Source organism: Chelonia mydas, chromosome 5 (genome assembly GCF_015237465.2).
Source record: "Chelonia mydas isolate rCheMyd1 chromosome 5, rCheMyd1.pri.v2, whole genome shotgun sequence".
In the NCBI taxonomy this organism is placed as follows: domain Eukaryota; kingdom Metazoa; phylum Chordata; order Testudines; family Cheloniidae; genus Chelonia; species Chelonia mydas.
The window spans coordinates 62,811,324-62,831,445 of record NC_051245.2 but is presented as its reverse complement, the minus strand read 5'-3'; the positions used below and the strand labels follow the sequence as shown (position 1 = coordinate 62,831,445).

Sequence of the window (20,122 nt, the reverse complement as noted above, 5' to 3'; positions counted from 1 at the left end):
TCTGTAGGCAAAGAACAACTGCTGCAATACTAGGTCCCAATCATTGGAGTGCTCATTTACGAATTTACGTATCATGGCCCTCAAAGTCTCATTAAATTTCTCTACCAGGCCATTTGTTTGATGATGGTAAGGGGTGGCAACCAAGTGATTTATCCCATGAGCTTTCTATAGTTCCTGCCAGGAAATTAGTTCCTGCATCTGTGAGGATGTCGGAGGGCCAACCTACCCTGGAAAAAATGTCTGTTAGTGCCTGGCACACATTTTTAGCCCTAGTGTTGCTTAGAGCTACTGCTTCCGGCCATCGGGTGGCAAAATCCATGAAAGTCAGTATGTACTGCTTTCCTCTGGGTGGCTTTTTCAAAAAAGGACCCAGAATATCCACAGCTACTCGCAGAAATGGAACCTCAATGATGGGGAATGGCTGGAGAGGGGCTTTGACCTGGTCTTGGGGTTTTTCCACTCTTTGGAATACTTCACAAGACCGGACGTAAGTATAGACATCCTTGCCCATTCCCTCCCCGTGGAATGACCTCCCGAAATGGTCTTTGGTCCTGTTCACCCCAGCATGGCCACTAGGATGATCATGGGCTAAGCTCAAGAGCTTGGCCCGGTATTAAGTTGCAACTACCAACTGTCTCTGAGGATGCCAGTCTTCCTGGTGTCCACCAGAAAGAGTTTCCTTGTATAGAAGTCCTCTTTCTACAACAAACCTGGATTGATTAGAAGAACTGAGAGGTGGTGGGTTGCTCCGTGCCGCCATCCAAGCTCTCAGGAGGCTTTCATCTGCTTCCTGTTCGGTCTGGAACTGTTCCCTTGATGCTGGAGACAGCAGTTCCTCATTGGATTGTGGACCTAGGCTTGGTCCCTCTGGAAGCGATGTAGGGGATGGGGCTGTTTCTGTTGACTGTGAACCGCTCTCCGCTGGTGCACTATGTTGGGGTTCAGGCTCCGGCTGAGCCTCTTGTGTAGGGTTATGGGCTGCTGCCGGTTCAGGTTCGGTGGGGCCCTCTGGTGTTGGGGTTTCAAGTATGGAATTCAGTGCTGGCAATGGGTCTGGTGCTGGTTGTTCCGTCGATTCCATGCTGGGGCTGGCTCTGTCTGGATCTCTGGGACTGGATCCACTACTGCTGTTGCAGACATTGACATGGGGGCCAGTTCCATCACTTCTGACTGGGTCCTGGTAGACGTTTCCGGACCAGAGCTAGGCATGACAGCTTGCTTAGCCTGGCTGCTGGTGACCATTCCCACCCTCTTGGCTAGCTTCACATGATTGGCCAAGTCTTCCCACAACAGCATGGGGATGGGATAATCATCATAGACTGCAAAAGTCCATGTTCCTGACCAGTCCTTGTACTGGACAGCCAACTTGGCTGTAGGCAAATTGAAAGAGTTGGACTTGAAGGGTTCAGTTGTCACTTGGATCTCTGGGTTGATTTAATTTGGGTCCACTAAGGAAGCATGGATAGCTGACACATGTGCTCCAGTGTCCCTCCACGCAGTGACTTTCTTCCCACCCACACTCACACTCTTGCCCACACTCCGCTCTGAGGATATCTGGGCCTGAGGACCTCTGGTGGGATTCCGGTGCAAATCTGTTGGGGTTCTTGGGGCAGCTGGCCTTCACATGCCCCGGCTCATTACATTTAAAACATCGTCCAGCTGACGGGTCACTGGGGCGAGGTGGGTTGCTGGAGAATGGTGTGGCAGGACGATAAGGTGTCTGGAGTGTTCCTTGGTGTGTAGTTGGGGCCTTGGGCTGCCCCCGGTGGTAGGGTGTGGTCCAAGGGTGTCCCTTCTGGTATCCGCTCTAACTGCGACCAGGGTTGTTCCTCTCTCCTCCCTCCGCCCATTTTGTTCCGGCTTGCCTCGCCTCTCTGGCGGTCTGGAACTGCTCGTATCAATCAGCATAAGAAGCAAGACTTTCTGCTGAGTCCATTTCCTTATCCCATAAGCACTGTTTTATTTCCTCCTTGGACCTAGTCAGGAATTGCTCCTGAGCTATCAAATCACACATTCCGTCAAAGCTAGTGACACCCCTTCCTTGGACCCCTTTATCTAACAGATCCTTCATCTGGTTTAGATAAGCCACATTATTTAGTCCAGGCCCTCTCTTAAATGTTCGAAATTTTACTCTGTATGTTTCAGATGTAATTTGAAATTGCTTTAAAACCAAATCCTTCAACTTCTTATAGACAGAAGCCTCATCAATAAGCATCTTATTGAATATGTCCAGAGCTCTTCCAGCTAATTTTGCGACCAATGTGGTCATTGTGAGCTTCAAGAAATTTTATGGAGAGTGCACAGTCTCTCAAAGGTGAGAAAATATTCAGCAATATTACTGGATTCATCATACTGTGGACATTGTCGCTCCCATTTGTGGATTGTTGGAGAAGGATGGTTAGGGTTATCCAGTAGATTCCGTTCAGCCTTTGCCTTCATCTCCAGTGCATGCTTCCTTTTTCCTTCTCCGCCTCAGCATGCTTCCTCTCTTTTTCCTTTTCCTCCATTTCTTTTTCCCTGGCCTCCATAGCTCTCCTGTGGGCAGCCTCTTTGGCTGTTTCTGCCTTGGGCTCTGTCATGTTTGCCTCTCTATTTTTAACTAACTTTACACCCGAGAGTTAGAATAAAAAAAAAAAAAAAAAAACCACAAAAACTTGGCTTGTCAAAAAAAAAAAAAAAGTTGTGCTGTAACCGGATACCTATGTTCTCTGATAGCGATTGTCAGCCTACAGAAAAATCCTTAAAAAAAAAAAACAAACACAAAACTAACACCTTTGTCTCCAGGCAAATAGAGAGAAAAAGCCTCTAGTTGCTCTTAGCTAAAAAAAACCTCTTCAGGTCTGTGAAGACTTGTCAATTTCCCTGCAGGAGGTTAACTACCCTGCCTTTAGGTAGAGAAAACTCCAGCTCACAAAAGACAAATCCCTTTTGTCTCTGCTCTGGCCCCGAAGCAGAGACAATAAAAACTAACTGCTTACAGCTTAAAACCCGCTTTCCAACAGCCCAAAGGAAAAAAAAAAAGTTTTTTAAAATCTGTGCTTCTGGTTCAAAAAATCTCAAATTGATCTCAAAATGATTTCAAGTTAATCCCACCACTCTGCCACCATGTCAAAGTTCCTTCCCCACTCTGAACTCTAGGGTACAGATGTGGGGACCTGCACGAAAACCCCCTTAGCTTATTTTTACCAGCTTAGGTTAAAACTTCCCCAAGGTACAAATTATTTTACCTTTTGCCCCTGGACCTTATTGCTGCCACCACCAAGTGTCTAACAAAAACAACAGGGAAAGAGCCCACTTGGAAATGTCTTTCCCCCCAAGCCCTACACCCCCTTTCCTGGGGAAGGCTTGATAAAAATCCTCACCAATTTGCATAGGTGAACACAGACCCAAACCCTTGGGTCTTAAGAACAATGAAAAAGCAATCAGGTTCTTAAAAGAAGAATTTTAATTGAAGAAAAAGTAAAAGGATCACCTCTGGAAAATCAGGATGGTAAATACCTTACAGGGTAATCAGATTCAAAACGTAGAGAATCCCTCTAGGCTAAACCTTAAGTCACAAAAAGACACAAACAGGAATATACATTCCATTCAGCACAGCTTATTTGGTCAGCCATTTAAAAATACAAAACAGAATCTAACACATATCTAACTAGATTGCTTACTAACTCTTTACAGGAGTTCTGACCTGCATTCTTGCTCTGGTCCCAGCAAAAACAACACACACACACACACACACACACAGAGAACCCTTGGTTTCCCCCCCAACCCTCCAGCTTTGAAAGTATCTAGTCTGCTCATTGGTCATTTTGGTCAGGTGCCAGCGAGGCTGTCTTAGCTTCTTAACCCTTTACAGGTGAAAAAGGTTTTTCCTCTGGCCAGGAGGGATTTAAAGGTGTTTACCCTTCCCTTTATATTTATGACAGGCATCATTTACACACCTGCACATTCAGATTATGCCACTGTTTTCATTACAAGTCTCTTTTTCTAGGAGTTTAGCACATTATGGTAAACATACATTCCAGACTGAAACTTTATACATGTAATAAAACAAATCAACTGTTCAGTCAAAGTTAATGTTGATGGATGGCAAGACGACACGACTGTCCATGAAGACCACTGGTCCCATATCCAGGAAACAGGATCCTACCTCTGAACATCAACACCTGCTACTTGGGTATTTGCTCTTTTTGTTTGTCTGTCATACTCAGCCCTACATCTCTGCTTTAAAGGAGGACTTTCAGTATTTAGGAGGAACAACAGGCAACAAGGCTTGTAGAGTACACATTTTGAGGCACTAGCACAGATGGGAAAAAAGGAATTAAGTCAGTTATATTGAAATAAAGTCAAGAAAGTGAAAAGACTTATGCCTATCATCACGTCAAAACAGTTGGTGTTTTGATCCTTCTCTCACATTACCCATTTAGGCTGTGGTCCTGCAAAAATTTACACGTGCCTAATAGTATGCACATGAATAGGCTCATTCAACTTAGGGGGATCACTCATCTACCTACTTGAAGTTCCCCCTTGCACAAGTCTTTGCAGGCTTGGGGGACGTTCAACAGTGATCTCTTTGGAACATGGTATACATCTCTAGTTTTCTGTGAGATGCTAGATTCATAAATAATAATGCTACAAAAACTGCAATTTTTGAAGGCTTTCTATTTTTAACTCCACTAATGACTTCCTTTAAAAAAAATTTGATAGGCATTTAGTCCTCATTGTTACATATTGTCCCCCTTTCCAAAAAGTGCCAAGTAAGTGGGTAGAAAGAGTTATAGAACACAAAGATCAACATGTGATCAGAGATAAAGAAAATTGTGCCTCTCAAATCCATTATTAGTATCTGCAGTAGCACCTATAAGGCCCAGGCGCACACACAAACTGCTCTTCTTCTGATGAGCTTACAAATTAGTCTAATGGAATTCCTTGAGAAGGTCTATAAAACAATGGATAAAGGAGAAGTGGTTGATACAATTTATTTGTACTTTTAAAATGCCTCCAAGAAGTCCCTCCTAAAAGTCTATTAGGGAAACTAACTATTCATGTATATCCACAGATATAAATCGGATACTTGCAGAGCTGCAGGGCTCTACCAGGAATCTCAGTGGCAAAAGCAGCAGCAGCATGTTGGGCCACCACTCACAGGAGCCAGAGCCGCGTGCAGGCAGCTCCTCCAGCGTGGCTGTACCACCCCCAGCCCTGCCCACTGGGGTGAGCACCAAACTGATTGGCAGCTGTCCCTGGTCGCACTAATGTGTGCGAGCAGCTCACACACTCCCAGACAAGAGTCCCTTCCATGCAGTGGTGTTTCTCTCTCTTGTCCAGCGGTGTGTGAGCCGCTTGAATGGTCACTATTAGGAGATGAAATTCAGTCTTAATAAACGCTAGGTGATACATACTGGAAGGAAAAAAATAAAGTACTCATGCACATTGTTGGGTTGCAAGTTAGCTGTCATCACTCGGGGGGTGTGTGGGTCGGTGGGAAACCAGGATAAAATCCTGGCTTCACTGAAGTTAACAACAAAACACTCACTGATTTAATGGGGGCCAAGATTTTACCTCTGGCCATTACTGTGGATAGCGCAATATGCACCACTGATCAAATAAGTAAGCAAGAGGATAAAATTATAAAAGAATGGGATAGAAAAAGGATACTAAAAATGTTATATTATGTAAGTAAATGGACCTCATCTTTAATACCACGATTAGCTCTGATCACCCTGCATCAAAGTAGATATAATAGAAGTAGAAGGGGACCAAATATTAGTGACAAATGATTAGATATATGGAAAGATTGACATACAAGACACTGAAAATACTGGGACTGTTAAGTTTAAAGAGGAGCTAAAAGAGAGGACATGACAGAAGTATATAACAATGAATGGCATACAGGAGGTAATGAATGGCATACAGGAGGTAAATTGGGAGTTTCTATTTACCCTTTTAAAATACAAGTTAGCATCCAATGTAAAGACAAATTTAAAAACTGAAATGGATGGTTGTTTATTTAAAAAAAAAAAAAAAGCCATAATGTATATTCAGCCTATGGAAGTCAACATCCCAAGATACTGGGGCCGACAGAGTACAAGAAAGGATTAGACTTCACATGGGTGACAAGTTCTATAGTTACATGAGGTGGGTTTTTTTTTTTTTTTTTTTTTTTTTTATCTTAACCATTTGAAGAGCAACATGTCAGTATCACACATTAAAGAGTTTAGGCTACTAGCCTAGTACTCTTTTGTTAGCAGAGACATACCTTGTTCAAACAACTAGATAGCTTGGGCAAGAGTTTTACACCCTCTCTCACCCCGTCCACTAAGTCAAGAGGCTGCAGCAGCAGAAACGGGCTCTGAAAACTCCTGATCCAGCTGGACAGCATTCACTTGGGGTAGGAACTGAAGACAGCATGTTTATGGCAGGGCTGCAGCACTGGGACTGTTTCGCTCACATAGCAACCCAGAACTGGGTGGGCACAAAGGTGGCTTCAGGTTCCCTTAGTCCCATTCTCTCCAGACAGCAAATTCTATACTGCAGTTAAAAGGAGCAGCACAGAATCTCACCTCTTGGATTAATTCAGATTATCCATTTTTCCATTCAGGTAAAAAAGGAGTAACTGTCCTAACAGCTAGATATTTATTACTACTCATCAATACATGTAAGCTCCATTGTCAAAGTAAATAAAATCACTAAAGCCAGTGCGCTAAAATCTTTTAAGAGGAGAGTGAAAATACTTTACACATCAGTGTATGAATCATATTTCACATAACTTCTTGGTAAAAGGACAGGGATACCTTGCTGTGATTGAGCAAAGCTGAACAGGTCTTTACAGTTCATTTCAGCTAGTAATTTTTCTAGGACTGGATACCTTCTGATCACAGATTTAACTAAATACCTTAGATGAGTACAATTAATGTACCTGGTTTTTCATATACCATATGCTTATATGGTATGCATATGCATATACCAAGTGCTTTTACAAACAAACAAACACACACACCTACAATCTGGAGGTCAAGAAATTAAAAATTAAGGCAGCACCTGACCCCCCCCACCCAAAAGCACACACACAATATGAACTTTGCCCTTTTATCCATAGCACTCTGTGCTCTCTCACTAGAAGACAAGTATGTTCCTGACAATTATTACAGCTAGATAACATGTTAAGTGCCAAAAAAACAGGCTAGTTTAGCCAGAAACCTTGCTACTAGAGGCCTCAAATCCCATACACATCATTAAAAGCAATCAGTCATACAGAGAACTAGAAGTAGACTCCACTACCCCAAGGCTCTGCTTTTCCTCATTCCCATCAGAGGAGAAGTCATACACCAGATAATGAATTCAGGAGGATTGAGATTTTTTGTTTTATTTTTTTAATGTAAGATTCTAACTTAGAGCAACATTTAGGGGAAGGACATTTGGGGGAAGTCAGTCACTTTTCTTGTGGCTACCCTGGTATAACATTGTAAAGTCTGCCTCTTCAGCTATTGGCCAGAAGCGTCAGAGACACAGAGTCTGACCTACAATCATGCCAGAACCCCACAGCACTGCAGGAAAAAGTCATATGAAAAGTTTATCTAAGAAAGAGAACCAGAGGTACCTCTAAATAGAGAGCAAGAAACTTCAATATGTGCAACTCTGGACTTCTCTTCTCAGCAAGATTTACAAATCTGTTACCCCCTTTTACAACATTAGAAGAAGATGCTCAGGCCAGGAGACAGGGCTAAGCAGACCTCAGAACCTTAGAAATTAAAAAGGATTAGTTCAAGTGAACATTGTTCTGGAGGAGGAGAATGGAACCAAGTAGTTTTCATATAAACACTTCTCAGATGGTTGAGAATTAATGACTGACAGAAAACTGACTCTGCACTCTAGAACAACCCCTATCGAAGAACACTGTGCACATATATGTTTAAACTATAGGATCAAAGCCCATCAGAACTTGAGTGGGCTTTATGAGCAGCCTTCCCACAGTCTGATGGATCCATCTGTTACCCTTATTGTCCCTTGCTGAAATCAGATCCATTTACCTGGTTTTAGAGAATAATTCTTTTTAAGAACTGAATTAAATGGCTCTAAATATTCTCAGAACTAGAACCTTCTGCCATTTACCCCTTCTTCCCTGGATAAGCAGAGAAATCCAAGAAATGTATTTGTTAACAAGGCTAGGACAAAAAGAGGTTTCATTAGCGTTGATAAGTAAGGCCCTAACAAATTCACGGCCGTGAAAAAACACATCACGGACCATGAAATCTGGTCTCCCCTGTGAAGTACTTTTACCCTATAATATATCAATTTCATAGGGGAGACCAGCGTTTCTCAAGCTGGGGGTCGCAACCCAAATGTGGTTCACAAGGTTATTATAAGGGGATTGTACTGCCACCCTTACTTCTGCGCTGCCTACAGAGCTGGGTGGCCAGAGAGTAGGCACCCAACTCTGAAGGCAGCACCCCTCCAGCAGCAGCACAGAAGTAAGTGTGTAAGCAATACCATATTATGCCATCCTTACTTCTGCACTGCTGCTGGAGGTGGTGCTGCCTTCAGAGCTGAGCTTCCAGCAAGCAGCCACCACTTTCTGGCCACCCAGCTCTGAAGGCAGCACCACACCAGCAGCAGCGCAGAAGTAAGAGTGGAAATACTGCGACCCCACCACACAGACACTAACCTTGCAACTCCCCCTCTCCCCTTCCCTCCTCCCTCGCTTTTGGGTCAGGACCTCTACGGTTACAACACCGTGAAATTTCAGATTTAAATATCTGAAATCATGAAATTTACAATTTTTAAAATCCTATGACCATGAAATTTACCAAAATGGACCGTGAATTTGGTAGGGCCCAATTGATAAGGCCTGCTTCCAGGAAGATTATCTGCAGCATCCTTTCTTAAATGGGACAGACTGTTGGGCTGCTATAGTCTGAGCTATAGCATTTCCCCATCCAGTTTTATTTATGCTGTGTAAATAAAATAGATTGTAGTTTTGTGTGTGTGGTATGACGACAATTACAGATATGCAATGCATAACATACTGATTCTGCACAGTGGACTGATATTCCCTGGTACCCTGTACCTTGTGAAGTCGTTTACATATGGGCAAAATGGGTGTAACACATTACTATTCCAGCTTTGTTGCATTTTACACTCCCTTTGCCCATGTGTAAATGACTACCCTTGATGCAGAGCAACAGGTAATTAAATCTACAGAGGTGAATTTGAAGTTTGCCTTCTTTAAACACCACACTTCAGGAACACCAATTCCTTCCTAGCCCTAGAAGTCAGAGTAAACTGGTAACTAATTTGTATAGAAGTCAGTTCTGTCTGATGAGCAGTCCTGAAATAGCTTTCTACTGGAAAAGAAATATTTTTCGGTATAGACCCAACACAGAATAACACATATCGCCCCACTTCATTAATTTTCATTTTAAGACTATCATGTTAGATAATCTGGAGAGCTGCTTATTAAGATGATTTACAGGATGCAGCATGCGAATCCCAGCTTGAGGAGACACTGACGATAGTTCTCATCAGACTAGCATGCTAAAAATAGTAGTGTAGCCACGGTAGCACCACGTCCAAGGTAGACAGGCAGTGGAGAGCACTGGGAGGGGCTAACCACCCCAAGTACATACCCAGGGGGTACATATTCAGGTGCCCAGCCTGAGCTGCTGACCATGCTATTGAAGCTGCACAACTATTATTAGCAGGCTATCTTGATGAAGCTAGCACAAGTATGTCTCCTAGAGCTGGGAATCACACCTCAGCTTCAAGTTCAGACATGCCCACAGGCTGAAGATATTTGATAGCTATAGGTTAGATGATATAGATTCACCACATACCTCTTCTAAAGTGAAACTCTTAACAGGATTTGATCAACCAATCTTTAGTTATGCTCCTTACAAGTAGTAAGATAACTACTATATTTCCCACAAGTTACGTAAGTGCATCATTTAAATGTTTGGTGATCATCCATGAGGGAGAACAGCAGTTTAACGGTCTTGTAAAATAACTCAGTTTAAAGCAACTTATATGCAATACAGTTTAATGTTCCAACAGAACACACTACAAAGTATTAACTACAGCTAATTTGAATTCTTCACTAACGCATATTTTTAACTAAATTGAATAGTTAACTGTGCAGAAAAATTCAATTTACATCAAAAAAGCTGTCATCTTAATTAAAAAACCCTATTCTATTAAAAAAAAAAAAAAGTTATTCCTCGAAAGTGAGCAGGATCTCTCTTCCATGAAGGGCATTCATGAGGTGCAGATTTTATACCCTTGAGAGAAATTTAATAATCACCCTTCAAAAGGGATTTTAAATAATTTAAAATGAATTTTCTAGGAAACTAAGTCCACGATAAGCAGTTTAATACTGACATACATTTTGCATGCTCTGTTCTGTTTTACTCAGTATGCCAAATTAAGCATTGCACACTGAAAACATCTAAAAAAAAATAAGAATCAAAAGCTCTACTTATTTCATTTGCTACAATTTTATTTCCTCACCAACTTTAGAAAACCTATTTTAAGCACTAGGAGAGTTTTTATTTTCCTTACAAATAGGACCAAAATTCCCATGAGAATCAGTAATTCTTCCTCTTCACCAGTAAACTAACCACAAAAGCTTGCCCACTACTGGTTGTCCTATGGCACTTCATTTGTATGGGTTTTTTTGTCTGATTCCTTTGATGGCTGATATCAGGGTTAACAGCTAGGGAGCAGACGGATCTGTTACATGGTAGACGACATTAGAAGGGGCCTAATATGAGAACTAGTTCTCTTAAGGAAATTAAAAAAAAAAAAAAAATTAAGAGCCAGCAACAGCTTTAAAGCCTTGTATTTATTAAAATGACTCTGATGATATGAGATGATTAATTTTTATTATTGCTTGAAATGGTTACTGCAAATGCTCACTGAAAGTAGTTTAGTTTTATGGCAAGTGTAAGGCTAGTCACCCTAACTAATGAGGTTTCTGTGTAAAATGCTGCAAGAGCTAGTAATTCTGCCCTATTTATTTGTGTCAAGTAGGCAAACATCTGTCTCTTCACCACCACTGAGTGGGATTTTCTTTTTTTAAATAAAAACCAGACACTTTAAAATTTGGCTAAGAATATGTAGATATTACACCTTCCATAGCTTATCCCTGAATTAAGGGTCTACGACGCCTCTCTTCAGGAAAGCTTATGAAAAGTAGCAAAAAAAATTGGTAACACCGAGGAAGCCATCTTCTAAGACAGGCTTTTAGTTAAAGTGTGAGGGTTGAATCAAAAAGTTTATTTTCCAGATTATTAGGGAAGTAACTCAGGGACATGCAAGTTACAACACTTGTAATTCTAAATACCGTTAAAAGTCACCTACAGCCATACAGAGGTGCTCTTTTAGTCTTTTTATGTATAAATCAAAAAAGTCAAAATAGATAACATAACTAAGTTGGTAGGGAACTGGAATGAAAGTCAGGTCACCTGGGTTCTATTATTCCTGACTCTGCCACTGACCTGCTGTGACTTCGGGCCTCAGTTCCCTCACCTGTAACAAGGACAGTTATACCTATCCACCAGCATAAAGTAGTTTGAGATCTACAGCAGACAGACATTAAACAAACCAATTATATTTTACTGTAATTTTGGCAAATGATTGCTGTAGCTAAAATGCCAGAAGGAAGATGTTTGGAGAGACTTTGGAGAAGGCCATTGGGGAAAATGTGTGTGGGAGGGGAAAAAGTGTGTTTTCAGGTCTACAGCGGTGAAGGAGAGTGTGGCATCTGTGTAGTTACACCAATGTAGCAGGAAAAGTGAGCCCCTAATGTATATTCACTGCAATGATATGGTTTACCTTGGCTTCCAGGCAGAGAATGCAGCACCAATGCAAGTCAGTCACTTTTTACATTGGTGCAGAACCCTCCTGTGTAGACAATGCCTCAGTTCTCAGGAATTCCAGAGAGGATTAACAGGAAGATTTGGGGTTATAAAAGGAAATAAATAAATAAATAAAAAGGATCAAGCAGAGGAGACTGAGAATTAAAACTGGTTTGGTCAGACCTTGAGAACCTTCGCATGGATGCATGTTCTGCATCCCCAAAATCACTACCATAATTAACGAACGACTTATCAAGCTATGACCACAACAAACTGATATTTAATTACTTTGCAGGAATATGTTGCCACCCGCCATCTATCATTTTTACTCTAGCCAAACAGCCAGTAAAAAAACAAACACAAATCTAGGCAGCTCTCTACTACACAAAGGACAGCAAAAGAATAAGTTTTAGTCTAATAATGGTAGTCAGAAGAAACAAAGGACTATAAACAGTGCTAGAGCGGAAGCCTTTCAGGAATATGACGACTATCTTTTTGGATGGAAATGCTGAAAGGCATAATAAGCAATTTTACCATCCATGAATCTACAATATACATCATCATTCCTTCACTTTGGAGGTCTGTTTCTGTTACAGGAACAAGCATTATAACCTATGTACTGTTGCCAGAATTGCTAGTGATGGTAGAGTAGCTCTCAGAAAAAGGAGACTCCATCTTTAAAGGGCATTCTCAAAAGCATCACCCTCAGAGGAAGCAAGGATAACCATGGGTCTGATGATGGAATAAAAAGAGTAGTCTGGTCCCTACAATGAGCTGGTTCACTTGTATTACATGAATTCCATGTTTCTGGAATTGTTTAAAAGAGTAATAAGAATAATTTATTAATTTTGATTGTAAACTAAGAATAAAATCCTTCTCAATGTTACATTTTTACTGTACCATCTTTTACAGCACTTCACTATTTTCAGTAATTTGTATTTATGATCCAAACACAACCCTCACTGTAGCAGTGAATAATAATGACCCATAATAAGCTCTCAGAACTAGAGAAAAGCAAACTAGAATCTACACATAGAAGTGGACACACACTATTCAAGATTAACAGCAATGCGTTTTTTTTTTTTAATAGGACTTAAGGGCACGTTTGCTGTTGTACATTCAATCACCATAAAACTAGCTTTAATCAGAATGGCAAGAGGGGTACTGGTGAGTTTACTCTTGGCAGCTATTGTTTGGAAGAACATTTTTATTTTTTAAAACAGGAATCGTATCTTTTGCAGATCAAGTCCACTTTCACAATGAGTCACCAATAGAGGGTAAAAAGACTAATAAATCAAATAATCTTTCATTACCTCACAGACAGTACTTTGAAGCAGTTAAGCAGCCTTGACTAGGTAGCCTTTATTAAACTTCATCAAATGCTTGCAAACTGAAGTGTTTTATTGAAAAACTCTCCAAACATATCAAGAGCTGGTGGAAGATACCATTTTATTTATTAGAGCTGAGTGAATTTTTTAAGATTAATAGTTTATCTGTGGAAAAATGAAGTTTCAGGTTGACCAAAAGTATTCATGAATGTGACTCAAATTCACTGAATAGTACCAGCCAGTTTTCTTTTCCAGCCTAGAGAGTCAAAAGGCAAGTTAGGTGCTATTCACAAAACCATCACAGAAGGTGGAGGCATTGCCACCCCTATATTCCTTATAGCACCAGGGTTAGCTACCTGCGATACAGGAGACTTCGGTTCAAGTCCCCATTCTTCCTGATTCACAACAAAATTTTGAACTTGGGTCTCCCACATTGCAGGTAATGACTCTAACAACTGAACTATAGTGTATTTGGGGGTGGGTCATAATCTCTCCGGTTGAAGCTATGCCATGTTGGATAAATAATAAAATATTCATTGGAGCAGAGACTGAAACCAAGGTGACCAACCTTCTACCCCCCAGGATGAGTACTCTAACCACCAGGCTAATACAGAGTCATTCTGTATGAGTATTTACAATAAGTGGAACAGCTTGAATAGAGAACTCCACCCCAGAATACCCTAGAGTCTACTGGTTATTGCATTCACCTGCAATGTGGGAGACCCAAGCTGAAAAATTTGTTGTGCATCAGGAAGAATGGGGACTTGAATGCAAGTCCCCCACATCCCAGGTGAGTCCTCTAACCACAAGGCTATGGGGTATAACTTCAGCAGCAGCAACACCAACACCAGTTTTGTGAATGACATTTCCAAAATTTGCTTTGCTCTTAATTAAAAAATAACAAATAGTTAAAAATGCTGGAAAATAAAACTTGTCATTTGACCAAAACCTAATTTTCTTCCATGTTTTTTCTTGCACAGAAAAACAAAACAAAAAAATCATTTTGGGTCAATGCAAGATGACTGTTTGTTTGTTTTTGGTTTGCTGGTCAAAAGAAAACAAACAGCAACACACACACCAAAAAAACAACCACCACTAAACAAACAAAAAACCACCAAATTCCCCTTCCTCACTTCAGTGATTATTCACACAACTCTACTTATTATACACTCAAGGGAATGAGATGCCAGGGGACCTCAATCCCACTTACTTTAATGGATCCGAGGGGGAAATGCTCAAGCTTGCATTCCAAAATGGCACATAAGGCCTCAGTCCTGCAAACACACCAAGGTGGATTTGATTTAAATAATTATTTAAATCACTAATAAGGCTGACTCAATTTAATCATGGGTTTCTACATAAAAGTGCATTCTTGTTCGTTGTTATAACCCTAATACATATTCTTCACAACTCAGAAACAGATGCACGTTTCATTTTTAGAAGATACACACTATACATTTTTAAATAGTAATTTATTCTGAAAACTTCTCAGATTAGTTTTACAGCTAAATCAGAAAATGAATAATTGTTTGATTATTTCATTTACCAAAGGTAATTGAAGCAGATGTTTATGAAGTCATTGGGAGGTGAACTATTTCCAATTGAACAGGTTAATTATTAATATTTGGAGGATTTTCTTGCCATGCTGTATTAGGAGGAGAACATCACCAGACAGATATTAAAATTGTTTTTTTTAAACAACGTGTGTATTCTGGATTTTTTTCTTCAACAGCAAACATTTTAACAAAACAAGCATACACATTTTTGAATTTAGTTAAATTCAAGTTTTTTAAAATCAGGTTTGATTTTGTTAAAATTGTTTAACTACAATAGTTAAATGAAATATTAAAAAATATTAAATCTACTACGTCAGCCAGGTCAATACAAGAAACTTAAAATATTGGCTTCTGCAGCTAAATCAGTCGTCTTCACCTTCATTTTCCTGTTTGTTCATAATCTGGAAAAGAAAAACAAGCTTCCCTGCTTTTTAAGGTCCCAAACGATTTCTCAATTTGGAATGAATTAGTCCAAAGGAAGAAAATATTCTTTCTGCACCAGCAGAAGAAGCTACTGCTGTTAAAAGTGAGATCATGACTTCAGCCGTATCTGAATCCCAGCGCTTAAGTGACTTCCACCAGTTCACTGGTGTGACTTTCTTTAAAACATCATCAGCAAACATATATTTCTTGAATGGTTCTTATTCCCAAACTGGGCGGTCTCTTTTACGGCCCGCTGCCATTATAGGTTTTCCCTTCTAGTGAGAGAATGGTTTGGTAGATCTCAAATCAATGAAGGCTACACTCAGAAAGACCTCAAGACTTCTGGAATATGCGGCTCAAACAGTTTCACTTTGGTTTCTACTGCCTGTCCCTCCCTTCTCACATTTATCTCCAGACTTCTTCTCCTTGTCCGGATCTATTCTGCCCCCAAGAATCTTCTATTCCTTGAACTTTTTGAAACTTTGCACTTTTAGAGAGAGGTAAGGGATTGACTCTGTGTACACAAATTTGCAGAGGGACAGTAGGGTTGAGGTCTGTTATTTCTCACCTCTAGATATTATTTATTTTAAAACATTTTTGCTGTTAACAAGTATATTACCTCTGGAGGGACAAATCACAATTTGAGAACTGCAAAACTAAGCATCTCTGATGGTATCTTCTAGACTGAGCACTGAGTCCTATTGGGTAGATAGAAAGATTAACCTAAATAATCTATACAGAAGCCCCTGGAACCCCATAAAATTGGGTCCCTAATCCATGAACTATTGGAACTCGTTTACAAAACTTTTCTTAAACATTACATGATGTCTAATACTATTAGAATTTATAATCCCTATTCCATGATGAGATATCTTTCAGCTATAATGTATCTTAGGTTTTTTCCTCAAAAAACACTTTATCAAAAAATAAATAAATCCTATTTAAATAAATAAAAGACACTGATTTTTATTCACCCTGAAACACACACATACTTAACTAACAAAATCAGACTGATTATGCACATGCTTAAGGTTAAGCATGTGTCTGTTTACAGCATTGGAGCCTAATCCACAAATTGCCTTTATTCACATGAAATAATCCTATTCAGCTCAATAAGGTTACTCTCATAAGTAAGGACTTGTAATATTGGGCCCTGTAAATCTATCAATCTATATTTGTTTAATTTGCTCTGAGTGATATATTAATCACTGTAATAGTTTGGCAAATTTCCAGATATCAATCTAACAATATCCCTCTAAATATCCATGGATAAAGAGTGACATTCTTCAGAAAAGAGATTCTTTATACTAAAAGCAGATTCTTGAATAACCAAAGATAGAATCTTTAAAATATAATTTTCTTTCCACTGTTCATGCTGTTTACTTTTGAATTTTTCTAATCTAAAAAAATGAAATTAGCCCAGTCAGATTCCAGTCTTTAGCTTGGAGGTTCTTAGTGTAGTCATGCAATCTTTTTTTGGAGCTAGAACTGTAGGGGAAGGTTTATTTAATAATAAATAAAAAAAAATCATGGCAAGAGTTTCTATTGGTTCAGATTTGCTTGAAAACAGATCTTCATTCCTTAGAAATTGATCTGCACATTCCTCCATCTGATGAATTGATAACACATAATTGTGTACATTGGCTTCTTAAAATCTCTTAAAAGTGAATGTCCTTGATCACGTCTGGTGCAAAACTGACTATAATGGAGGCTAAAGTTCTTGAATTATGGGCAATGACAATACGGGCACCAATACAATGGCTAGCTCCTGTCATGAAAGATTCTCTAGGAGTGAAAGGTAATCTGTCAGTCCTTTTCACTAAGGGAACCGGAAATGGACCAATATTTACCATGAATTTGACCCTTATTTCATATGCTGTAGGCTAGCCAATCATACTTCAGAAGATAATGATCGTTCACTACCAAAGTAGGTCAAATTTAAACCTGCAACCTTGACATGAAATCACGTATATCCTCTACCACTCCAAGAGCCATCTATTCTGCTAGGAGCGGCCAGTGTTACGTAGTTTTCATGCTACACATGTAACTTTGACCTTGAAAACCCTTCATCTTTGCTAGCATGTGCATTTATTCTACAACATGATCTGCAAGATGTTGGTTTAGAAATTTGTTTACCAGAAGCAGTTTACAAGAAGTGATGAAAGAAGGTTTCTTAAATTCAGCATTAAAAAGTGAGGCTGTAATATGAAACTATCACTCATGTGCCAGTTTTATTCATACGTGACAGAACATGCAGTGTATAACATTAAGAAACTTTTACCCACATTAGGATAGTGAACATCTATTCTGTAATCTAACTTTGTTTCCACTTATAAAGCCTTTGCTTTTTGAAGTTATTTTTCGATTGGATACAATGCATGAATTGTCCATGTGCATCGTTCAAGGTGCTATGGTGATGGGCTCTATTATAAGAACCTATACAGATAGGTGAAGACCATCTTAGCTCAAGAAGGGGTTGGAAGAATTGTATATTGCCTTTTTCAATGGCTGATTTTATACTAAGGTCAACAGAAGTGTATGTATGTGGTTTAAGGCAGCATTCTGATCCTTCTGGGTTGTCCAAAACCAGTTTTGCACTTTCATTTTTTCTCCTATGGAAGAAGGATTTATTTAAAACACATGACTTTATGGTTGGTACAAGGATATTAGAGGTAAGGTGGGAGAGGTATGACCTTTTATTGGACCAACTTCTTGCTACTATCTATTAGTAAATAGGTTTCAGAGTAGCAGCCGTGTTAGTCTGTATTCGCAAAAAGAAAAAGAGTACTTGTGGCACCTTAGAGACTAACCAATTTATTTCAGCATAAGCTTTCATGAGCTACAGCTCACTTCATCGGATGCATCCGATGAAGTGAGCTGTAGCTCACGAAAACTTATGCTCATATAAATTGGTTAGTCTCTAAGATGCCACAAGTACTCCTTTTCTTTTTATTAGTAAATATTAATCCTTCTAGTCCTTTCTTTCTGTATATTTGATTCATTTATCTATCAACTATTCTTCAGAATCTTTATAAAATTAACAAAGACTAAGTTGAATTCTAAGGCCCAGAACACTGACCGACAAGTAACCCTACTCAGGAATTTTATGCGTTAGGCTGTATTTAATAATTCATGGCATCTTCAGGTCTATAAAACTCCAGATATTCTAGAAAACCCTCTCCCCGTTGTTAAAATATAGCCTTACATAAGCATATATAAAGGCTTGGAAAACTAATAAGGGATGATTGTTACTGCAGATGTTTTGTGTTGGGGAATCAAAACAGAAGAATGATCATGGGATAAGAAGGACCCACTGAGAGATACTATCCTGAAGAATTGTTGGTCCTCTCAGCTGTAAATAATTATGCCTTCACATATAAATCAGGTAAACCGAGAGTGTATAGAAATGACATCAGAACATATATTTCTTTGGCAAAAACCCTGTATGACGACACTGGTAGGAGAAGTTAGTTGGGGAATGAAACTGCATATCCCTCCAGATACAGTGAAGAAGAGAGACAGAGACACCTTAGATCTGACAACAGAGTGGTAATGTATCTTTTCATTCTGTATCCTATATAGTGCTGTACTAATCTCTAATTGATAATCATTGATTAAATAATTCCAATCAAGACTATTTTTCAACAATCTTGAGTTGTCACTAACTCAGACATGCAACATTCTGCTGGTGAAAGAGACAAGCTTTTGGGTTTACACAGAATTCTTCTTCAGGTCTGAAAAGCTACTCAGTGTCAAACCTAACACAGGGTGGAACAGATTGTTTAGTATAAGGAATTAACATGTTATAAAAGACCATACAAGCTGAAGTGGGCAGTTAACATCTTTGCAGTTCTAGGGCAAAGGAGTGTTAGTGGGTTATAGATTGTTCTAACTAAGCCATAAAACCAGTGTCTTTGAGGCTATGTCTACACTACAGTTTGTATTGGCAAAATTTATCACTTCGGGTGTGAATATTCCACCCCTCTGAGCAACATAAATTAAACTGACATTAGCATTTGTGTGAGAGTTTCTCCTGCCAACATCACTTATGCCACTTGCAGAGGTGGGTTTTTTATGCCGATGGGAGAGTTCTCTCTCCCGTCGGCATAGAGCATCTTCACCTAATGCGCTGCAGGGCGCAGCTGTATTGGTACCTGTATCAAAAGAACTGCTTCATTAAGGAAAAAAACTGCAATTGCACAGCACTAGTTATCAAACACCTTATGGTGGAAACCATATGGGGTATCATTAAACAATTACAATCTGTGCTTGACAGGGGCCACATCCTGAAAGAAATCTTTCCCAAACTCCCTCTTCTGGCCTCCAAACACCCCCCAACTTCGGCATATTCATTAACAGAAGCAAGTTTCCCACAGACCAAGACACACAAACTCAAAGCAGCACCAGATGCTGCCAGAACAACAGATACAAAACTTGCAGACATACCACCACTGCTATGATGATTAATACCCACCCAAACATACCTTTCAAGACATGTGGTGTACCTAATCCATTGCACTAAATACCCCAATAACAAGAATTACTTGTAATAGAGTAGATAAGAAACTTTCAGAGTGAAGTCAATTTAAAATTGACAGGTCCCCTTAAAGAATCAGATCTGAAGCTTGATGGTACTTGGTGCATGAAAATATGCCTCTCCCCCAAAACAAAACAATAACCATCCCTGTAATATTTCTGCAAATATATAAAAGTAACTGGTTTTAAAAAGAAAGTGTCACACTATATAGTTCTTTCATTCTCCATGTATCTCCAAGCTTTCCAAACAAGTGATAAGTGCATATGTGGAAAATATGCAAGCATATATGCTTGCTACCATTACTATTTTATTAATGAGAGGAAAATCAGCACGGATTCCAGGATATCAAAAAGAGCGGATAGGGAAAACTAATGTCAGAGAAAACAGTCCAAGGTGCAAAATGCCAATTGTGCCAGACTACAATTGAAA

At 39.6% G+C, this 20,122-nt stretch overlaps 1 protein-coding gene across 2 annotated transcripts in view; it reads right to left on the bottom strand.

The window, feature by feature from the left end:
- The window catches only part of FAM174A (family with sequence similarity 174 member A), a 44,195-nt gene that overhangs the window by 16,940 nt on the left and 7,133 nt on the right, over positions 1-20,122 (bottom strand). Inside the window, exon 2 of one of the 2 annotated variants that reach the window (XM_037903302.2) lies at positions 14,388-14,451. The exons of the other annotated variant lie outside the window; for it this stretch is intronic. Within the exon in view, the coding sequence (XP_037759230.1) occupies positions 14,388-14,451 (64 nt within the window). The remainder of the gene's footprint in view (positions 1-14,387; positions 14,452-20,122) is intronic. 2 annotated transcript variants of the gene reach the window in all.